Source organism: Psammomys obesus, unplaced genomic scaffold, assembly GCF_907164565.1.
Source record: "Psammomys obesus unplaced genomic scaffold, mPsaObe1.curated_primary_1811, whole genome shotgun sequence".
Classification (NCBI taxonomy): Eukaryota; Metazoa; Chordata; class Mammalia; order Rodentia; family Muridae; genus Psammomys; species Psammomys obesus.
This window is the reverse complement of record NW_026596131.1, coordinates 9,357,630-9,378,769: the sequence shown is the minus strand read 5'-3', so window position 1 is coordinate 9,378,769 and position 21,140 is coordinate 9,357,630. Positions and strand designations below refer to the sequence as shown.

Genomic DNA, 21,140 nt, shown 5'->3' with positions numbered 1-21,140 from the left:
TGGAATAAAACCTTGAGTGATGACTCAGAACACAAAGGAGAACCCGTGCTTCTATGGAGAGGGAAACTCGGGTTGCCGGCTCCTGTCGAGAGACAGAACAAGTGCAGCCCAGGGAGCAGTTACTGCAGTGTTAAGAGAGAATTGCAGGCCAGCTGATTTGCAGCTCTTGCTTGGCTTTTTCTAAAGTGCTGTAGGGGGCTAAGATGTAGCTAAGCTGATTGGATGCAAAGCCTTGGATCCAAACCTGTAGCACCACATAAACCAGGTGTGACACCTACACCTGTGCACCTGTGATGGTAACACTGGGGAGGCAAAAAAAAAAAAAAAAAAAAAAAAGAAGATGCTGGAATAAATGACAAAAAACTCAGTGTAACAGGATTGGCCAATAATAGCCTACAGGTCAAATCTGGCCCACTGTCTTTGCATAGATAATGTTTTGTTGGGATCTAGCCACGCCTGTGTGTTTATGAATTGCCATGGCTACCTTTCACGTAAGAAGCTACTGAACAAACCTATATAGGTGCAACAGAGACAGAGAGGTCTGCAAAACCAAAAACTGTGATCAGCTAGTCCTCTGCCAACAAACACAGAGTCAGGGTGGCCCCGAAGAGAGCTGGCAAAGCCATGGAGGCCCATGCCTTTAGTCCCAGTACTCAGGAAGCAGAAGCAGGTGGATCTCTGTGAGCTTGAGGCCAACCTCTACAAGTTCTACATATGCTGTGGCCAGCCAGGGATACAGGGTGAGTCTCAAATTTTAATTAATTTATTGAAATTAATTAGTTAATTAGTTGAATGAGTGAGTGAGCTATTAGGCCAGCATGGTGGTCCATGCCTGTAATCCAAGAACAGAGGGGAAAATGGGGATTATAAATTCAAGTCCAGCTAATCCTACATAATCTCAAAAATGGATGGATGGATGGATGGATGGATGGATGGTTGGGTGGATGAATGAATGAATGAATGAATGAATGAATGAATGAATGAATGGAGAGCCACTGAAGTACCAAGGAAAAGAGGGGCTGATATAGGAATTATGAGTTCGAGGCCAACCAAAGCTACATAGTCTCAAAAATGAATGGATGGATAGATGGATGGATGGAAAGAAAGCCACTGGGACAGGCATGGCAGGACATACCTATCATCTGAGTACTGGAACAGAAAGCAGAGTTGAGGCAGGAGAACTGTGGGTTCAAGGCCAACTTAGCAAGATTCTTACTCCAAATTAACAAGGGTGAAACTGGAGAGATGGCTCATTAGTTAAGATCACTTGCTGTTTTTCTCAACACCCACAACTGGCTGGAACTTCAGTTCCTGGCGCTCTGACACCTTCTGACCCTGCACTCACGTGTACAGTCACACACACGGCCATACACACACATGTAAACATAACTGAAATTTTAAAATAAAATATAAACAAGATCTATAAGTTGGCTGTAGTGACACACGCCGACACCAGTATTCTGAAGGTGGAGGCAGGGTGGTGGTGGCACTAGAGAGGCAGAGGCAGGCAGATCTCTGCAAGTTCGAGGCCAGCCTGGTCCAGAACAGCTAAGGCTACACAGAGAAACCTTGTCTCGAAAAACAAACAAACAAAAAAGTTCGAAGTCCTCCTCAACCATATAGCTAGTTCTAAGGCTAGCCCAGGGCACGTAAGACTGTGTCATTAACTAAACAAACATAAAAGGCCCGGGAAGATGAGCAACTGTTTATCATGCACAAGGTCCTGGGATCCATCCCAGCAGTGCCTCCCTCCTCCTGAAAAAAAAAAAAAAAAAAAAAAAAAAAAAAAGGGAGAGAAAAAACTGTTGTCACCAGAAAAGTGGGAGAAACAACCCCCCCACGCCCCCCCCCCCCCAAAAAAAAAAAAAAAAAAAAAAAAAAAAAATGATGGAGAGAAACAACTGGTGTCACCATGATAGTTGGAGACAGCAAGTCCTCCCTGGTCCCCCCAGCTCAGTGCTCTACTGGGAATGGAGTGAGAGAAAAAGGAAAGGGAAGTGTAGCAAACAGCTATCGTCAGCGGACTGTTCCCACAGTCTCCTCTGTTCCTGTGGGTTCAACCTGTTGGGCATCATAGATACTGGATGTTGGGCCAGACTGAACATGGAGACATCTTCCTGTTAGTCCCTAGATGGTGCGCTGCGGTGACTGCTTACATAGCCTTGACATCCCATCAGGTGTTCTTAGCAATCTAAAGACAGGGCGAAACTCCAAGAGGATGCTGTGGGTTCATGTTGCTCTGAGTGGCACGATTCCCCCCTTTTAAAGCAAAATAATACTCCATTGTATGTGCACGCGTGCGCCACGTTTGTCTGCTCACCCACTGACAAATATTTAGAAAGGCTTTTTGGGGTTTTGTTTGTTTTTGAGACACAGTCAAACGTTAGCTCAGGATGATTTGAAACTAGCTGCGGCTCAGAAGATGACCTTGAACTTGTGAGCCTCCACTTCCCAAGTGCTGGATAACAGGTGTGTGATGGGGTGCCTGGATTTCCTACAGCTTGGCTATTGTGGATCTTACTGCAGCGAACATGGGAATGTAAATGTCTTCTTCAAGATCCTAATTTTAATACTTTTGGACACATTCCCAGAAACAAGATTGCTGCATCATATGGTAATTCTATTCTTAATTTTCTTTGAAGAACTCCGGACCATTTCCCACAGTGGCTACGCCATTTTACATTTCTATGGATGACACAGGAGGCTCTAATTTCTCTCCATAGGGCTGATTATCTGTTGACACTTTGATAACAACCACCACAGTAGGAGACATGGGACAGGCCCTTGCCACTTGTTTTGTTTGAGACAGGGTTTCAGGTAACCCAGGCTGGTCTTGAACTATGTAGCTAAGAATGACATTTAACTCCTGATCCTCTTGCTCCACCACCCAAGTGCTAGAATTACAGGCATGGTACACAGCTGGTCGTTGTAGCATGGACTCACATCCCTGCCACATCCCCATATTTACTAATGCCTGGTACCTTTCCAGGTTCCTGTTAGACATTTATTTGTCTTATTTTTGGAAAGATCCAGTTGTTTTCTTGCCACAGATATATATGAAGCCACAAGACATTGTGTTAAGTGAAATAAGCCAAACACAGAAAGACTGGACCACATGACCTGACTTATACATGACCTCACTCATCGGAGTCCGTGGGATAGTAATAACAAAATAGACTAGTCAAAGTTGTACAATCAGGAAATAGAAGGTGGTTGCCAGATCAGGGAGGGACTGCAGAAATGCTGGTCAAATGGTAAACATTTCAAGCCAGCCATGGCGGCACACACCTTTAATCCCAGCACTCCAAAGACAGGGACAGGCTGGCCTCTGTGAATTCAAGCCAACCAGGGCTACATAGAGAGACCCTGTCTCAAAAAAGAAAGTAGGAACGTAACACTCAGGTACTAATCCAAGCATGGTGGTGCACATCTTTAATCCCAGCTGAGACAGGGCCACATAGTGAGTCCCAGGCCTTCCTGAGTCAGAGTGAGATTATCTCAGAAAAACAAAAACCACACCCAGGCATGTAAGATAAGCCTGTTCTTAGGTCTAACTTGCAGTATGCTAGTGAGCTAGCCGTGCCCAATAAAACTGTAGTGTGAACCTGAAATCCCCTGAGAAGCTCGCTCTTGAAGGTTCTCACGATGGGAGAGCTAGAGAGATAGCTCAGCAGTTATGAGGGCTGGCTGCTCTTCCAGGGGTCCTGAGTTCAACTCCCAGCAACCACGTGGTGGCTTGCAACCATCTGTAATGGAATCTGATTCTGTCTTCTGACATGCAGCCAGAACAGGGTATACACACTAAATAAATCTTTTTTTTTTTTTAAGTTCTCACTATGCATCAGGAGAGGTAACTGTGTGAGGTGATGGATGCCAATTAGCTTGGCTTAACAAAGGTCCACAGTGGATGGATATCAAAACATCAGGGAGCTTGAGATGGGGCTCAGCTGATGAAAGAGCTTGTCTAGCCCTCCTGACTCCTGGGGTTCAAACCCCAGCAGGCATAAAACAACCGGCGTGGGATTTCCTATAATCCCAGCACTTAGGAGGTAGGTGCAGGAGCTGGGAATTGAACCCAGGTCCTCCGCAAGAGCACTAAGTGCTCTTAACCACTGATCTATCGACATAACTCAACAGTAAAGTGGTTGCTCATAGTTTACTATGCCCCGTGATACCGAGGCGTGATACATTATACATAAAATCCTTCAGTAGAGGGAGAGAGACCTGGAGGGAGGGAGGGGAGAAGGGGAAGGAAGAGGAGAAAGAAATCAAAGACAATTTTGCTCCTTTATTCTCTTTTCCAAACCCTTTCTCAAATAGGTTCTCTCTCTCATCCCGCCCCCCTAAATCTCACCCTGCTGAGGCTGCTGATAAACCTGTCCTGTTCTTCCTCAGCTCATCACAGGCTTTGCCCCGCCTGTCTCCACAGCAGTCTGCCTTGCACAGTTGAAACATGGAATTCTCAGCCTGTTTCTCCTCACACTGCCCATCACCCCCCTCCCTCAGGCTCCATTGCTGTTCCAGCCCCTTCTGCACATCAAAGGAGGCGCCAGGAATCCATCTGTCCCTCCCCACTAGCTAGAAAAATCCAGCAGTTCTCTGAGCATGCTCAACAAACTGTTGATGTTCAGGGGGTGTGCAGACCCGTAAAGCTAGCCTTGAGCTTTTCCCCTAACTGAACCCAGCAGAAGCTTTGTGTCTGTTGGGTTCTCACAGTCCGAGGACGACTGAGGGGATGAGTGATTTTTATGAATGAAGACCTCAACTACCCATATAAAAAGAGTCAAAGGAAAAGGAAGCAAGGTTGTAGAAAAGCAACGCCTCAGTAGTAACAAGATGTCCTAGCTGCTGGTTGCACATGCTGTGGGTGGACACTTTTATTAGCTCCTTCTCACTTTTATTGGTATGGAGGAAATGAAAAGCCAATATCATGCAGAAACCTCTTCAGGCAGCAGGTGGCGCCAAATGATCTCCAATCCTGTGCAAGGTTTGGGACTTGACTTTGTGGAGGGTTGCAGCTCGACATTCTTAATGTAGTTTGAGAATCATCTGTGTGAGCTTAAGAGCTCATTACAAGGTGCCTGGGGCTGCACACGCAGCTCCTGCTGCATTGAAGACTTAAAATCTTCCACAAGCATGAGTATCTTTAGAAGTTGACCGGTTCCCGAGAGAAACACAGCTCCCTCTTCTTCAGTCCTTACAGCCTACAGCCCTCAGGATCACCCTGAAAGTGGGTATCCTTAACCTCTCTGCAGAGGAGAGAAATCGTGCCCAACCGAGTCATGTGGTTAGCAAATGATGCCATCGGAATTCAGCTTCCACCCGAAAGCCATCTTAGACCAGCCTTCCCCTGCAGCGGACTTTGCAAACTGGCATACCTGGAATGTATCAAATTGGACCACCAGGAGCTTTGCAAAGTGTAGTGTGTGTGTATGTGTGTGCATAGGTGCATGCGGCCCATAGGTGGGGCAACGAGGAGGGCTCTCTGCTCCTCACCAGACCCCTGGCATTGCCATGCTACTGGCTCTTGGGCCCCACACATGAAGCAGAGCCCACGATTGCTCTCCCCTCTTCAGCTCAGGCTCGTGAGACTCAGCTTTCTAGTCTCAGGCTGACAGGTCTGTGTTACATGCGACAGGCAGCAGCCACGGTGAACCAAGATCTACAGGGGATGCGGTTTACAGTCTAGCAGAGGATATGTATTGGCTACTAAAAGGAAAGTTCTGGAATCTTTCTCAAATAGCTCTTAGCTACTTCCACGGTTTCCAGGTTGAAAGCAAAGGTGTCTCTGAACCCTGAGATGGGCAGAGGCAGAGGGGAGGCCTATAACTCTTCACCCCTCTCAACCCCACAATCATTGGTTCCCACAGATTTATTTCTGGGAAGTCCAGCGGAGGAACCTCACAGAGAGAGTGAAGACACTTTTCCTGGCTGAGAACAGTGTGAAACTCAAGAACCTGACTGGCTACACAGCATACATGGTCAGCGTGGCGGCCTTCAATGCTGCGGGGGATGGGCCACGGAGTACCCCCACCCGGGGCCAGACTCAGCAAGCAGGTAGGGAGGAGTCTCGGAGAGGTCAGCTTGTGAGGACAAGAGGACCACACCTCAGAGATGTCCCATGCAGCCCAGAAGCTGGGTTCGGGTACCCAGGTCTCACTTCCAGATTTCCTTTGTGAGAGAGAGCCCAGCCTGCAAAATGGCTCTGTGTGTCCAGAAAAGTAAAACTCTGTGGGACCTTGAGAAAGCCCCCCAGATCTCACCTGAGTCCTGCCCGCCTTGTCTGGGACTTTGGAATAGCCACCACTCCCCAGCCTTCCTCCTCCTTCCTTTTGTTCTCTCTTCTTTTGTTCTTTCATCTCCGAGCCTTTGTTCTCCCCAAGGAGATGTTCTTTGTCTTCAGAGAGCCCACACTTTTGCTTCATGCTGGTGAAGCAACAGTGAAAACGCAGTAAGTCTGTGTCCCGGCGAGGGCCACAGACCATAGAAGCGCAGGTGAGCTGGCTGAGATGGTGGCCAGGAGAGGTGAACTAAGGGCGTGGATTGCTTTGCACAGGCCTGGCCAAGACAGCTGCACCTAAACTGAGATTTGAGTGAGAGAAGAGCAGCTGTGGGAAGTTCTGGAATCAGAGCAGGAAGCAGGGTTTCCGTCAGAGGGCCAACAGGTACAGAGGCCTGGAAGTCAGAGGGGATTAAAGGAACAGAACCCGGTGCTGACAAGAAAGTGACTGGAATCTCCAAGGGTCTGGAGGATGGTGATTTGTGTTAAGTGTGAAAGGGAGATACAGGCGGGGGGGGGGGTGTATTAAGAATTAGATCTTGGGGGCTAGAGAGATGGCTCAGAGGTCAAGCACACTGGCTGCTCTTCCAGAGATCCTGAATTCAATTCCTAGCAACCACATGGTGGCTCACAACCATCTATAATGAGCTCCCATGCCTTCTTCTGACATGCAGACAGAACAGTGTATACATAATAAATAAATAAATCAACTTAAAAAAAAAAAGGAATTAGATCTTGGGCTGACTCAGTGGTTAAGAGCACTCGCTGCTCTTCCAAAAGGCATGGGTTCAAGTCCCAGCACCCACATGGCTCCTAACTGTCTGTAAATCTAGTCCCAGGGGATCTGCTGCCTCCACACACACATACATGTAGACAAAACACCAGTGCATATGAAATAAAAATAAGTAAATAATTGTTTGGTTTTTTTAATAATAATAATTAGATCTTTTTATATTTTGAAAAACTGGCTCTGCCATCTGGGCTGAGAGACTGGAGGGAGAAGCCAGAGACAGAGAGTCCGGGTGAGGACTAGACACAGACATGATGGAGGATGGAGTGAGGGTGCAGATCCTCTTGTTCTGGGGTGTCCAAAGCCGCTTTTCACTCAGTGTCACACTGGGTCCCCCCCAGAAGTCCCAGGGGTTGGCAGTGCAATGTCATTTCTGTTTTATAACGAGCCAGGGGCACCCCAGAAAAGGCGGCTTTTACTCAGGGTCCACTGGTAGGTCGTAGGGAAAAGGACAGATGTCAGAACAGAGGACATCTGAGAGAATTCAGGAGTTTTTAATTCCCTCCTTTTCCCTCCCCCACCCTCCATGTGGATTTGAACAGTCAGCCCTTCAAATCCATGAATTCCGTATCTGCAGATTCAACCAACCAAAAAAGAAAACTATTCCCCCAAGTTGTGTCTGCCTGGGCGTGGTGGCACACCTGTAATCTCACGTGACATACACACAGTCACACACACACAGAAATGAAAATAAAAGTAACCCTTAAAAAAAAAATAGGTAAGATCAGAGTCACCTTTAGCTATACAGCAAGTTCAAGACCTCCCTGCGCTACAGGAGAATGTATCAGAAAACAAACAGGCGGTCCTACGCTTGTAATCCCAGCACGCAGGCAGGCAAATCTCTGTGAGCTCGAGGCCAGCCTGGTCTCTCAAGTGAGTCCAGGACAGCCAAGGCTACACAAAGAAACACTTTCTTGAAAAAACAAAACCAAGCAAAGAAACGAAAATGTGTCTGTACAAACAGTACCAAATAACAAGTGTGTCTATGCTGAATGTGTGCAGACATAAAAACTATGAATAAAAACTATGGGAATCGTAAGTAACCTGGTGTATGGGAAGGGCTGGAGGGTATCTGAGTGGTACAGCGTTTGCCTGACCTGAGAGAGATGTGCTGGGCTTAACTGCCAACACCACAGGGGCACAGAGAAGGATGTTTGTAGCTTAGGTGCTGAAGTGATACCATTTTATATGAGACAAGCAGCCTCAGATGTTTTGTTGTTGTTGTTAGAACCAGTTGCCTGTGGAAACAGAAGGCCTCCAGAAAGCAGATTTTCCAGCCTGATGTATTCCTTGCTATGGATCCCCCTAGTCTTAAGGAGTTATAAAAAGCAAGCTACCAGAGACAGTTTTTAACCGGGATCCTCTCTGGGACAAGCCCCAGCTCCTGGGGTGCCTTTCCCTGCACTAGCTTCCCCTGGTCAGCCAGAGGCTGAGCTTGGGTGTGCTAGCCAATCCATCTGCCTGCCTGCCCATCTCCATAACGCTCCATCAGTGTCGCTGGTACGGATATGAGCCCCCAGGAGCCTAGAAGCTTCCGGTGCTGTAGCCTTAGAACAGAATGTCCTGTCCCATGTCCTTCTAACCCCGAACGTGTTGAGGGGGAGGGCAGGAAAGAGCCCTGAGTTCACCTCCACCCTTCAAAGAGAGCCAGGGAGAAGGAGCAGGAAACTGTCGAGATTAGTTCTGGCTTCATGGGAGGCAGCACTGGACAATAATAGCCTGGCCATCCACCCAACCAGCTTTGGATGCTGGGGCAGTGGGAGGGGTGGGGGGGCGCTTCCTGTCTTGCCTCTTTGCCGGCCTGCCCCCCCCGCCCCCTCCCCCCCCCCCCACACACCAGAAATCTTCCATCCCTGTGTTTTCAGAGTTACCCCAGGGATCTCAGAACAAGAAAATATCTCTTCCAGAGGATCTGGCTTCCTTGGTCTGGCTCCTCCTGACAGCATGGTGTCTCTTTGACAAGCCCTGCAGCCCAGGGATGAAAGGAAGGCCATGTCTCCGGAGTTCTTGTTTAGCACCCACTCGGTATCTGAGGCGGAGGCTTTCCCACCTACTCTAGCAGAGATGCCGAAAGACACACCCCACGGTGCCAGGAAATGATCTTGCCCCACAATGACACTTGGGGGTCACCCATTGTGATATAGTGACTGGTCCCATGCTTCTAGCCAGGGCTCAGAGCCACATAGAAGGGAGTCCAGACTTTCTGTCTTTAAGGAGGGCTTTTCTCCTAGTGCCAGAGCCTCTGATATTAGGCAACTGAGTGCTAATGACGTCAGGGGAGGAGGGGAAAGGGTTCAGGGCCTTGCTTGACCCTTCCTGCCTTCCATTTGTGCCTAGCCTCATTCTCTCTTCTTCCTGGGCATGGACCCAAAGGCTCCCGCTAGTTGCTTGGAGCCGGACCTGAGGCTTTGAACGTCCACAGAAAGAGAAAAAACAGAAAAACCCTTTTTCTGTCTCTCCACAGCCCCCAGCGCCCCAGGCTCGGTCAAGTTCAGCGAGCTGACCACAACCTCAGTGAATGTGTCCTGGGAAGCCCCACAGTTCCCCAACGGTCCTCTTGAGGGCTACAGGCTGGTGTATGAGCCCTGCACCCCAGTGGATGGTGAGTAGGGCCCTCCCATGTAGCCTGCATATTCCCCTTCAAAAGCTGGTTTGCACATAGAGACCATATCAAGGTCATCACTCCAAAGTTAGATGTGATGAGACTCTTCCTCTCAGGGAAGACTGAGGCTTGGTTCAGGGATGGGATGTTTCTGAGAGAAAAGTATCTGAGGGCAAAGTCAAAAGAGCATCATAAAGCTGCCATTGCCTATGAAGGCAGGGAACATTTATTTATTTATTTATTTGTTTATTTATTTATTGGTTGGTTGGTTGGTTGGTTGGTTGGTTGGTTGGTTGGTTTTTTGAGGCAGGGTTTCTCTGTATAGACTTGGCTGACCTAGACTCACTCTGTAGACCAGGCTGGCCTCGAACTCACAAACATCCATCTACTTCTTCCTCCTACGTACTGGGATCACAGGAGTGCACCACCACACCCGGCTGGCAGGGGACCTTTATCATAGTCTTCCTGTTTGATAAACTGAATCAGGAAGAGGGAATCCAAACAAAATACAGTTACTACAAGAATGGACAGCACCCTGAAGAAAAGAGTCCTGGGATGTTCTCATGCTATCTGGCCCCCTCCCAAGCCTCGGAGTTCTTCACATACTCCCCTTGGAGGGTCAGGGACCCCTTTGAGATCAAATGAAAGCCTGGGGGCATCTCCCCAGGAAGCTGTGTGAGAGTGAGCAGTCACCACACTCCTGCCCTGCAAATGACTGTCCTAGCCCACGTCATTTTCACTGTCTTCTCAGCCACTACTCCTCCCAGGCCCCCAACCAAGATCCTGCTCCACCTCTAGCCCAATGCCAGGATAGTCCAAGGCCAGCTGACAGGAATGAGCCAGGGATGAGCAGAAGTCCCCAGAAGTTGCCATTGTTAGATCCCCACAGCCATCATAAGAGAACAGGAGACTTACAGGCAAGAAAGGGACTGGGCTTCTCAATGCCTGGCTCTGCTTACCACAGAATGAGACTGCCCTAGAAGTGACACCTTGGTGGCAGGAAGTGACCACTTCTGTGGTCACCTCCCCCCCCACACACACACAGCCACACACACTCCTGCCAGCACTGGAGCCTGGTAAGAACAAGGCAGCCAGCAGTTCTGGGTCAGTTCTGGGTCAGTTCTGGGTCAGGGTGAAAACAATGGCCCTTGGTCTTTCTTGCCACTATCTGAGTGCCAGCACCCCATCCTGCAGATCTGGGCTGTGTCAGAACTAAGTGGGAGGCAAGTCCCAGGAAGAGATATAGGAAGGAGCAGGGCTAGGTCAGAAGTCAAGAAGTCAAGATGCAAGGGACCGAGATAGGCTCTGGTCCCAGTGGCTTCTACCTGGTCTATCCGGGAACCTCCTACTTGGAGAAATGGACTACTTGACCTCTTGTGATCTTATTCCATCAGGGTCTAAAATCTGTGTTCTCATAGCTTCCTGAGTAAGGGTTACCATGTGTCATATGCCACAGCTCTGCAGCAGGTCAGGGGTACCTCATCTCCTTATAAAGAAAGCCAAGGTGTACTAGGCCAGTAAGGGGTTTGCTCAGCAGTATCAAAGAGGACTCACTTGATAAATGAAAGGGGCTAAAGGTGTGTCTCCACTACAAGAGGGCTTGCCTGGTATGCAGAGTCCTGGGTTCCATCTCAGCACCACAAAAGCTAGCCATGGTGGCTCATGCCCAGAATTCCAGTACTCAGGAGGTAGAGGCAGGGAGATCTGGAGTTCAGGGTCATCCTTAGCTCTATAGCCAGTTCAAGACCAGTTTGAGTTAGTAGAGACCCTGCATCAAAAATAAATAGAGCCTACAGATATGACTTAGCAATTTAGGGTACTAGCTGCCGTTCCAGAGGACCATTTCCTAAACGCCTACAAGGCAGCTCACAACTGTCTGTCACTCCAGTTTCAGGGAATCCAGTGCCTTCTTAAGCCTCCTTGGACACCAGGCATGTAATGCAAGTGCTACCCAGACATACATGCAAGCAGAGTATCCATACATGTAAGATAAAAATTTAAAAATTTGCCAGGCGGTGATGTCGAATGCCTTTAATCCCAGCACTCGGGGGACAGAGGCAGGTGGATCTCTTGAGTTCGAGGGCAGCCAGGGCTACACAGAAACCCCTGTCTCCAAAAACCAAAAAACAAAATAAAATAAATGCATAAATAACTAAATTTAAGTAAATAAAGTACCTATTATGTGTTTGGTGCTCTCTCCTTCTTTGACTCTCAGGGACACTTTGGGAAAGCACAGAGCGCACAGTCAAAGCCCCCATCCTGCCCCTGGCTGCCATGACCTGAGGGGCTGAAACATCCCTCCTTCAACCCTGAAAGCCAAATGGCACAGGGGCTCCTGGAGCTAGGCTCTCACTGGCCCAGAGCAGCACAGGGCTGGCACTGGGCCTGGGGTAGGAGCTGGAGCAGTCACTAGGTACCATCCAGCTCCAGTTCTGGAGGTCTCTTCACAGACCTTCCCAGAGGGTGCTGATAGATGGCATAGAAGTGAGATAGGATAGAGACTTCGTGGCTATTCTGGGATGGGCAGACAGGGCATGGTTCCCCTCCGGGTACTTTAACTATGGAGCCCCTTCTTTCTGAGCTCATTGACAGAGCCATGCTCCTGACACGGCTTTGGCAGCCTGTGGGCTTGAGTGACAGCTGACTTCCAGGGATGAAGGCCACAACTGTCACCTCTGCCCAGTAGCTGCCAATGGCCTTGATGGCCCTGCAGCCCCTACCCATGGTTCTTCCCTACAGGGGTCAGCAAGATCGTGACAGTGGATGTCAAGGGGAACAGCCCACTGTGGCTGAAGGTGAAGGACCTGGCGGAGGGCATGACCTATCGTTTCCGCATCAAAGCCAAGACCTTCACCTACGGGCCTGAGATTGAAGCCAACATCACCACGGGCCCTGGAGAAGGTAGGAGAGATGCCACACTGCCCTGTGCACATCCTCAGGCCTCCAAGTAGGAGGGAGCCGATGGGGTCCAGAGCTAGATCTGAAGCACAGACCTTACTTACTCTTCTATCTCCTCCCCAAGTCCTCTCCCTCTCTCCTTCTCTCTCATTGTCCCGCCTCCTCTCTACTCCACTCTCCTGCCCCACCCCAGGCTTGGTTATCAGCATCTAAGTCTTCCCACAAAGGCACATACACACATTCCAGTTGTCCAAGTGCTGGGTTTACAAGCGTGAGCCACCACAGCCACACAGCTTTCCATATGCTCCTTTTATTCTCTTCCTCTCTAGCTCTCAGGTTCTGTCACCTCAGTCCAGGAATGATGCAGCCTGGCAGGTGTCCAGACCTCCAGCCTGGCCAGAACCACCTCCCCATACTGCCCCCTCCCCCACCCCTGTAAGGAAGGGCGTGGGTAGGGGCTGCAGTTAGCTGGTGGGAACAGGGCTCTCAGAGCTAGATGTAGAAGAATCACCCGCAGCTCTTGTCCAGTTGTACACTCCCTGGGTGGACACAGAGGTTCCACGAGATGTAGCCATCTCCTGTGGTGATGACACTGGCACCTCCAGTACCTCTCTGATAAATGGCCAACCTCCTCACAGCCTTCTCTAATACCCAACACCCACTTTTTCCCATTTTCAAGAGAGAGTTTCCCTGAGTAGCCCTGGCTGTCCTGGAACTCACTCTGTAGACCAGGCTGGCCTCTAACTCAGAGATCTACCTACCTCCGCCTTCCAGGTGCTAGGACTAAAGACGTGTGCCACCAGCTTTCCCAGCTGCTTTTGCGCATAGAAGGCCACTTTGGATTTCCGTATCAGTGCCCCACTCTTGGGATCCCTCCGTAATCCTTTCTTTCACTGCCCCTGACCTCTGCTCCTTCCCACTTTCCACCCAGGACCCTGGGGCAGTCAGGGTTTAGTCTCCACAGGCCTTGTCACAGGTTCAGGCTTTCCCTTGCTGAACATAAAAACCACCTCCTAGGAAACCCTGCTGCCCCGACCCCTCTCTTGAGGAGGAACGCAGCCCAACTTCCTCCAGAAGTCCACCTCCTTCCCCTCCCTGCACCACAGCCGACAGCAGACTCTAGTCGTTCTCCAGAGTATGGACTGGAAGAGGAAAGAAGCTGAGGAGCCCAGGTCCTCTTGCCTTCTACCTGCTAGTGGGTTTGTGTCCTCCCCCCCTGCCCTGTGTCTCACTCAGAGATAGAGTGATTTTCAGGACCATGGCAGGCTGCTGTCCCAGCTATCCCAGCTCTGCTTCTCGCCTGCGACCTCCTGGGATCTAGAAGCTGGAAGAGAGCTGGCAAACAGCAGGTCACTGAGTGCAGCCTGTTCTAACTTAGGGTTTAAAGAGTTCCAGTGTGGAGTCTGTGGGGCAGGATAGGGAAAGTGTTGGACAGGAAGTAGAGGAGGGATGGAGGATACCAAGAAAACCAACCTTTACCCAGCTGGTGTAGGTAAGCAGGGTTGACAAGAGACAACACCCAGTCCAGCTGTCCTTGACTTACCGGGAAAGACAGAGGCACCCTTCCCTCCGCCCTAAGTGATGTCCTATACACAGTGCAAAGCAAGGACTCCTAAGGCCACCTCGGCCTGCACCCCATTCTCAGATTGTGTCTCCCCTTCATATGCTGCAGTCAGGATGCTCCTTAAAGAAAGGAATGAGAAAGAAAATGAGGCCCTCCGAAACTGCACCTTCAGGAGTGGATATGGGGACTCCAACTGTGTGAGAAATCTCTGGCCTTATGTCTGGGTTGAAGGGTCCTCCTGGGCTCCAGACGGCTTTGCTGAGATGCTGGACTCACGTTCTCTTCCTGTCAGGCAGCCAGAGGCCACCAGCCTGCACGCATGCACACACCACTGCCTCAACCCCTGGTACTGTGAGCTCATAGGAAGCATCTACTGAGTGCGAGGCTCTAGGGAAGGTGAGCTCCATGTCTAGTGGGAAACAGGCTCAGTGGGGCCCGCACATGGCAAGAGTCTCAGGGAAGGTACCAGGCTGACTGGAACATGCCCAGTCAGGTGTTTGGGATGCTGTATAGACAGATAGCTGGCCCAGTCCTCTAAGAGCACAAGTTGCCTCCTGTCTGCTATTCTACCTCCCTTCTCCAATGTCTCAGTCTGCTAGACACACCTCCTGCCAAGTTCTCCTCTTTAGGCTTCCTAGAGCCCAAGCCTGCTCACTCTACACCTAGCCTAACAACACACACACGTGAGGGTAGGAGAGTTCAGCCCCCTCATCCAGACCTTTATCACATCCCACCAGCAGTCCATTCTCCCCTGCTGCCCACCATGGTATCTCCTTTCAGGATTTTCTTCAGCAAGTCCCTTGCAGATGGGCAAACTGAGGCACCCCTGAAGGATTCCATGAATGGGCCTTGTAATAAGTTCTGGCTAGATTTAAATGCCTTGGTCTGACTCAGCTCTAGCGCTCAGCCCAGAACCATCATGTACACCCAGCCTTGCCCTGGGGTTCAGAATGTGGGGTGTAGGAATAACAGGAGGGGACAGCAGTCGGGACAGCAGTCACATCTTGGCAGGCCTGGCCCGAGATAAACTCCTCAGACCTCGTATTTGCAGGGTCCCAGAAGCTCAATGGCTAGAGTTGACCTGGTTGCCCAGCCCCCTACACCAGCACAGGCTGTTGGAAAGGGAGGCCACTCTTGGCTCCACAGATGCCCTTCTACACTACGGGATGTTTGCAGGTGCTCCAGGACCACCAGGTGTGCCAATCATCGTACGGTACAGCTCAGCCATCGCCATCCACTGGTCCAGTGGAGACCCTGGCAAAGGACCCATCACACGCTACGTAATAGAGGCCAGGCCTTCAGGTACACGCCTCCCCAGGGTGGGCTGTCTTCCTCCCATGGCCCGCTTCCTGCCCTCCTCCTCTCCTTCCCCTCGGGCTTGTTTCCATCCTCCATCCGTGAAGGCACCTGTGCTGTTGCAGGTGAAACCAGAGGTGGGGAGTAGAAGATATGCTTTCTCCTCAGGGAATTCCCTTGTATGGACCAACTAAGGCTGACTAAGGCTAAAGATTGTTCAAGAAGCCAGAGGAGGGGCTGGGGAAATGGCCCTCATCTGTGAAATGTTGCAGACACGAGGACCCATTTACATCCCCCCCCCATAGAAAAGCCATACGTGGAGGTGCACATCTATAATTCCAGCACTGAGCAGATGAAAATGAGAGGACCCCTAGAGTCTGCTGGCTAGAACTGGCAAGCTCTAGTTTCCGTGAGGCTCTGTCTCAAGTGCAATTAACAAAGACACACAACATTCCCTGTGACCACCACACACAAGAGTGTGCTCATAAGCACACATACACACACACACTTGCAGAGAAACTAGAAGAACAAGGGTTCAGCTCACGTTAGTTAAATGCCCGTGTCCTACTTGTGACTCACTCTTGTCATCCTACCGACCTCTCCTGTCAAGCCTGAAATCGAATCACAAGAACTTCCAAAGCCATCAGGCCAGGAGCAGCTGATAAGTCACTCCTGAGGGGGCTGCTCTCTCCGCTTCTGTTTCACTATCATCCCTGCACCTGCTTCCCATTACTCTGCAAGCTCCAGCTCCCTCTGTTGCTAGGTTTCCAAGCTAATCAGAGGTGCCCAAGTCAGCCAAGAGCTGCTACAGGCCTGCTCTTTGTATTCAGAGGATCTGTGCCTAGGCAGATAGAAGTTGAGAAAGATAAGGCAAGTCTTTGCTCCCCAAATGGGAATTACAGTCAAAGGTAGGGGCCCCTATCAGTAGTTGTGAGAGAGAGTGTGTGTGTGTGTGTGTGTGTGTGTGTATGCATGAGGTCAGCCTCAGTTGTAACACCTTAGGTGCTATCCACCTTGTATTATGAGACAGGGTCTTTCATTGGCCTGGTACTCACCAAATTAAGCTAGGCCAGCTGGAGAGCAAGCCCCAGAGGTCCTCCCAACTCTCCAGCACTGAGATCCCAAATGTTTGCCACTGTACCCGTGTCCAACATTAAAATAAAAACCTGGGGCTCTAGGGACCAGACTCCGATCTTTACACTTGCAGGGCAGGCAGTTTTCTGGCTGAGCCATTTTCCCTACCATTGAACACCCCCTACCACAGGTTGTACCTTCCTCAGGGTGGCTGGGTGCCCCTCACCCCGATAACAAAGAGTTAATTATTTCAGGAGATCCTGGAAGCCGCCACCATTGCCCTAACCTTACACTAACCATCATAGCCACAGTAGCTGCGTATCTAGCAAATTCAGATACACCACTTCGCCCACGCTGCAGGAGGTGCTGGCTGTCTCCCAACTGCAGATGGTCCTGCCTGGACCTCCTTTGCCGGCTGTTGAGTTGGCCCAGAGGCCTCTGTGTGCATCGCCTCACCAAGGCCTGTGCCTGCTTACTCCACCCAAGTTGGCCAACCTGGTAGCTAGGCTGTGGAACGCTGGCCCTGGAGCCCGTTGATTTTCCAGCATTCCCTGGGAGGCCCAGCATGAGCCAGCATGAGCCCTTCCAAGTTTGGAGGTGGGGACTTGGTACACACAGGTGGAATGGAGGAAGGACTGAGCCAGCATTCCATGACAGAGCAAGAAGGACCAAAGCCAACAGTTCCAGGGAGGACAGGATTGTGGGAAAGAGAGGGACAGGAGAGTGAACCATGAGGATACTAGGACAAACCTTAAAACTGTTGGAAAGTGGGTTGTTTTTCAAAGATGGCTGTCTCTCCTCCTTTGGACTGCCTGTCCCCTCCATCTGTCCCCACCATGCTTACAAGCTCTTCACAATAAAATAGCCTTGGTGGTACTAAATACCCTGCATTGCTATGCTTCATGCAGCACAAACTAAGCTAAACATACCAATTGTTTCAAGCCAGAGAGCTGTCAGGCAGAGCAGAGCCAGGGAGAGATTCAGTCTGGAACTGGCGGGCCTGTGAACTGGGCCCCCACATCTGCTGACTCTGGGGATGGAGGCCAAGGCCACTGAGGGACATTCCAGCAGCTTCTGGCTTGGTCTCAATGCCCAGACCTCATCCTTTGTTTGTATGGGGGTACAGTGAAGGGGGAGTGGGTATAAAGGGCAGGCAGGAGGCCACAACCTCTAGAAGGCATTTTGGATTTTTTTTTTCTTTTTGGTCTCACTATGTATCTCAGGCTGGTCTCAAACTTAAGAACTTCTTTCCTTGACCCCCAGAGTGCTAAGTTCATAGATATGTCAGTTTTAGAGTTTAGTTTCTCAGATCAGGTGTTTAGCCTATGTTGGTTTGGTTGTCGAAGAATTTACTGCATAAAACATTTTTAAAATGCTTTACAGATGTTTTAATTTTAAAGAAAAGGTTAAGAGGCATCCTATCCCCTCTTAGAAGGTTTCTGTCTGTGAGACCTCCCTAAGAGCCATGCTCAGGCATAGCATTGAGCCCCTGACCAGATGGGACCCACACTCAAGGAAGTGCAGCTAGAACCAGATCAGGTGGGCTCTGAGGCTCCTCCACCTCACGGTGCCTCCTCTCTATGCTCCTGCAGATGAAGGGCTCTGGGACATCCTCATCAAGGACATCCCCAAGGAGGTGACTTCCTATACCTTCAGCATGGACATCCTGAAGCCAGGCGTGAGCTACGACTTCCGGGTCATCGCAGTCAATGACTATGGCTTCGGCACTCCCAGCAGCCCCTCCCAGTCTGTGCCAGGTACCGGCCTGGAGCGTGACGGGTCATGGAGTTTACGGAAGAGCCTAGTGACATTTGGGGCAGTGGGGGAAAGAAGGCAGACGCTGGGCAGCAGAAGTACCAAGGTGGTCATCCAAATGCACTGTCTCTCAGTCCCCTCTAACCATGGGCTCTGGGTCCCAGGCCTACAGCAGTCCACAGCTCCAGGGGAAGTTGCCAGCCAGGCCGTAGAGCATGTTCCCATGGAAGCCACCGTAGGTGGGCCATGTCCACTGACCCGCCCTTCCCCTTCTTTCATTGCTCCCATCCAGCTCATCTCTGGGTTCACACAGGGCACTAGGTCTACACAGCCATGGCCCTGGCCAGTTACTGACCACTTGGAACGTGAAGGCAGAAATTCAACTCAAAATTGCAATTCTCCTCTCTGGTTGGGCATTAGCAACCCCGCTCGGTTTTCCACCCATATCCCTGCTCCTATGCCGAAAGAGATAGCACCAAATGCAAAGAGTCCCAGATGAAAATAATAGAACCAGCCCCTCATTGGCTGCAGCCTGGATTAGGAGTTTCTGGGTGCAGCAAGCAAAGTAAGGGGTGGGGTACTTTGATAGAAAGGGAGGCTCACCAGGCAAGGCATTTTAAAAACCCACTCCTGACCTCTCTCCCAACCTCCCTAGCTTTCTGCCATTGGTTTAAAAAAAAACAGCTCACTACAACTTTGAGGAAAGTTTTCTCAGGCATCCTAAATGCCAGAGAGGCATATTTCCCCATACAAATTAGTCAGTCTATGAAAGTCCTTTTCCCCAAGGCAAGAGAGCAAAAGCAGGAAAAGAGCTAATGTACTGCTATTCTCCCTTCTTGATCCCCAGGCAGACATCGTTAATCAATCCCAGCACTCTTTAAATAAATCCAGGGAATTCTTAATTAAACCATAAAACTTTTCTCAAAACAGTCTGCCAGGCAAACCTTTGCCTACAGATAAAAGCTGGAACTTTTAGAGTGCACAGACCCTCACCTACCCATAATGCCCATTAGCGGGCGGTGAACCCCAGATGGAATAGGAGTCTGTGGGCAGGAGAGTACTGAGCACTCTGGTCCTGACAGTGCACCTCTATTGCAGCCCAGAAGGCCAGCCCCTTCTATGAGGAATGGTGGTTCTTGGTGGTCATCGCCCTTGTGGGCCTCATCTTCATCCTCCTCCTGATCTTTGTACTCATCATCCGAGGTCAGAGCAAGAAGTACTCCAAGAAGACAGACTCAGGTGAGTGGCCCTCCATCCACCGGTGGTAGGCTTGTCGCTTGAGGGTCTCCTTCATGTCTGGGGGCTGGGCAGGTCTCTCTCCTGGCAATACCCCTTCTCAGGTAGGGCAGCCAGGAATTCCTCCACACAACCTCAGGCTCTGGTCTAGTTCTTGATGCTAATAAGCAAGAAAAGGGAGAGAACGGATCTGAAAAGGATGGCCATGTGATCTGACAGGTACCACTCCCCTATCCCTACCCCACCCTCAGGAGGCAATACCAAGTCAGGAGCCCTCGGCCACGGGGAGATGCTGAGCTTGGACGAAAGCAGTTTTCCCGCTCTGGAACTCAACAACCGGCGGCTATCTGTAAAGAACTCTTTCTGCAGGAAGAATGGCTTGTACACCAGGTACTGTCCCTGCATGTGGGGGAGACCTGAGGGCCATGCACCAAAGCACGAAGTAATGGCTGGGAAGGAGCATGGAGCCTTCCCCATCCTGGGAAATAGCATCCAAGCGTCAGGGCTGGCAATGGTCAACAGGAGGTCACGTGGGACCCCAGCGAGATGCCCAGGGGTTTGTGTTAGTCCCACCAGACCCAGCCACAACTTAGGAAATGTTAGGACATCCACGAGGAGGTGAGTACTACGAGTCTGCCAGTAACTGCAGAATGCAGAAACATACAGAAGCTAACCTGTAGTTGTTTGGCGTCAGTAGCACTGGCCACAGAGTCACTGGTAGTAACTGGCCTTACAGACAGCCATTCACCCCAGAGGTGAGCTGAACCGAGCCAAGGCTCCTCAGTAAGAAGTGCCAGGGACTACCCCATTGCTCATGCCCTCCTTAGCAAGGGGAGAGTGAAAACCTTCTTCCCCAGGCTTGGCTTACTTCTGTTGGAATAAGTCAGGATCTTGTACCCATCTTTCAGCCTCTGGGAGCAGTTAGCATGGAAAGGCCTTAGGGTATAGCTCAGCTGGCAGAGAGCTTGCCCACCAGGTGTGAAGCCCTGGGTTTGGTCCCTAACATCACTGGATGTGGTGGTGTATACCGTAATCCTGGCAGGTACTTGGTGGGGACAGAGCCCTGGGGATCAGTTCTTAAAGGTCCTCTGAGTCCCATAGAGTTTCAGGCCAGCCTTCATTACACTGGATCCTTTCTCAAAAGCTCAAAGCAGTGAAAAAAGTAGAGGCCATTGGTAGGAGCCAACTCCCATTCCTGGTTTCTTACTCCAGTCTCTCCTTGACATTCTTCCCTGTGGCCACCAGGCTGCTCATTCAGAAGGACAGGGGATGTTCCTGGGCCCCACCTGGTACTCCTCTGATAGGATCCGGCAGTTTTACGCTCCAAGACGCTCAAAGAAGTTCAGGAGTTCGGAGCTACAGCCAGAGGGACTCCCGTTTCCAGCCTTAGCCATATTGACATTCACGGCTCAGTGGAGACAGCGGGCTTGGGAGGGGGGACGGGGTTCTGCGGGGGGGGGGGGGGCAGCATCCTCTCTGAGGGAATTCACAAAGCTACTCTCTGTCTCCTCTTGCAAGGATAAGCCATGTGTACTTCTCCACGGGGGTGGAGGGGACGGCTGTGGGCAGAGCAGGCAGGCTCTCATCCCTCGCCAATGCAGCCTTCCAAAGAAAGAGGCATTTGAAGCTGTGGTTAAACTCACCC

General features: G+C 50.5%; 1 protein-coding gene across 2 annotated transcripts in view; it reads left to right on the top strand.

The window, feature by feature from the left end:
- The window catches only part of Sdk2 (sidekick cell adhesion molecule 2), a 267,967-nt gene that overhangs the window by 234,577 nt on the left and 12,250 nt on the right, over window positions 1-21,140 (top strand). For both annotated transcript variants that reach the window (XM_055592508.1, XM_055592509.1), the window contains 7 exons: window positions 5,871-6,057; window positions 9,535-9,672; window positions 12,412-12,573; window positions 15,311-15,436; window positions 18,097-18,261; window positions 19,358-19,498; window positions 19,747-19,885. In XM_055592508.1, coding sequence (XP_055448483.1) covers window positions 5,871-6,057; window positions 9,535-9,672; window positions 12,412-12,573; window positions 15,311-15,436; window positions 18,097-18,261; window positions 19,358-19,498; window positions 19,747-19,885 — 1,058 coding nt within the window. The remainder of the gene's footprint in view (window positions 1-5,870; window positions 6,058-9,534; window positions 9,673-12,411; window positions 12,574-15,310; window positions 15,437-18,096; window positions 18,262-19,357; window positions 19,499-19,746; window positions 19,886-21,140) is intronic.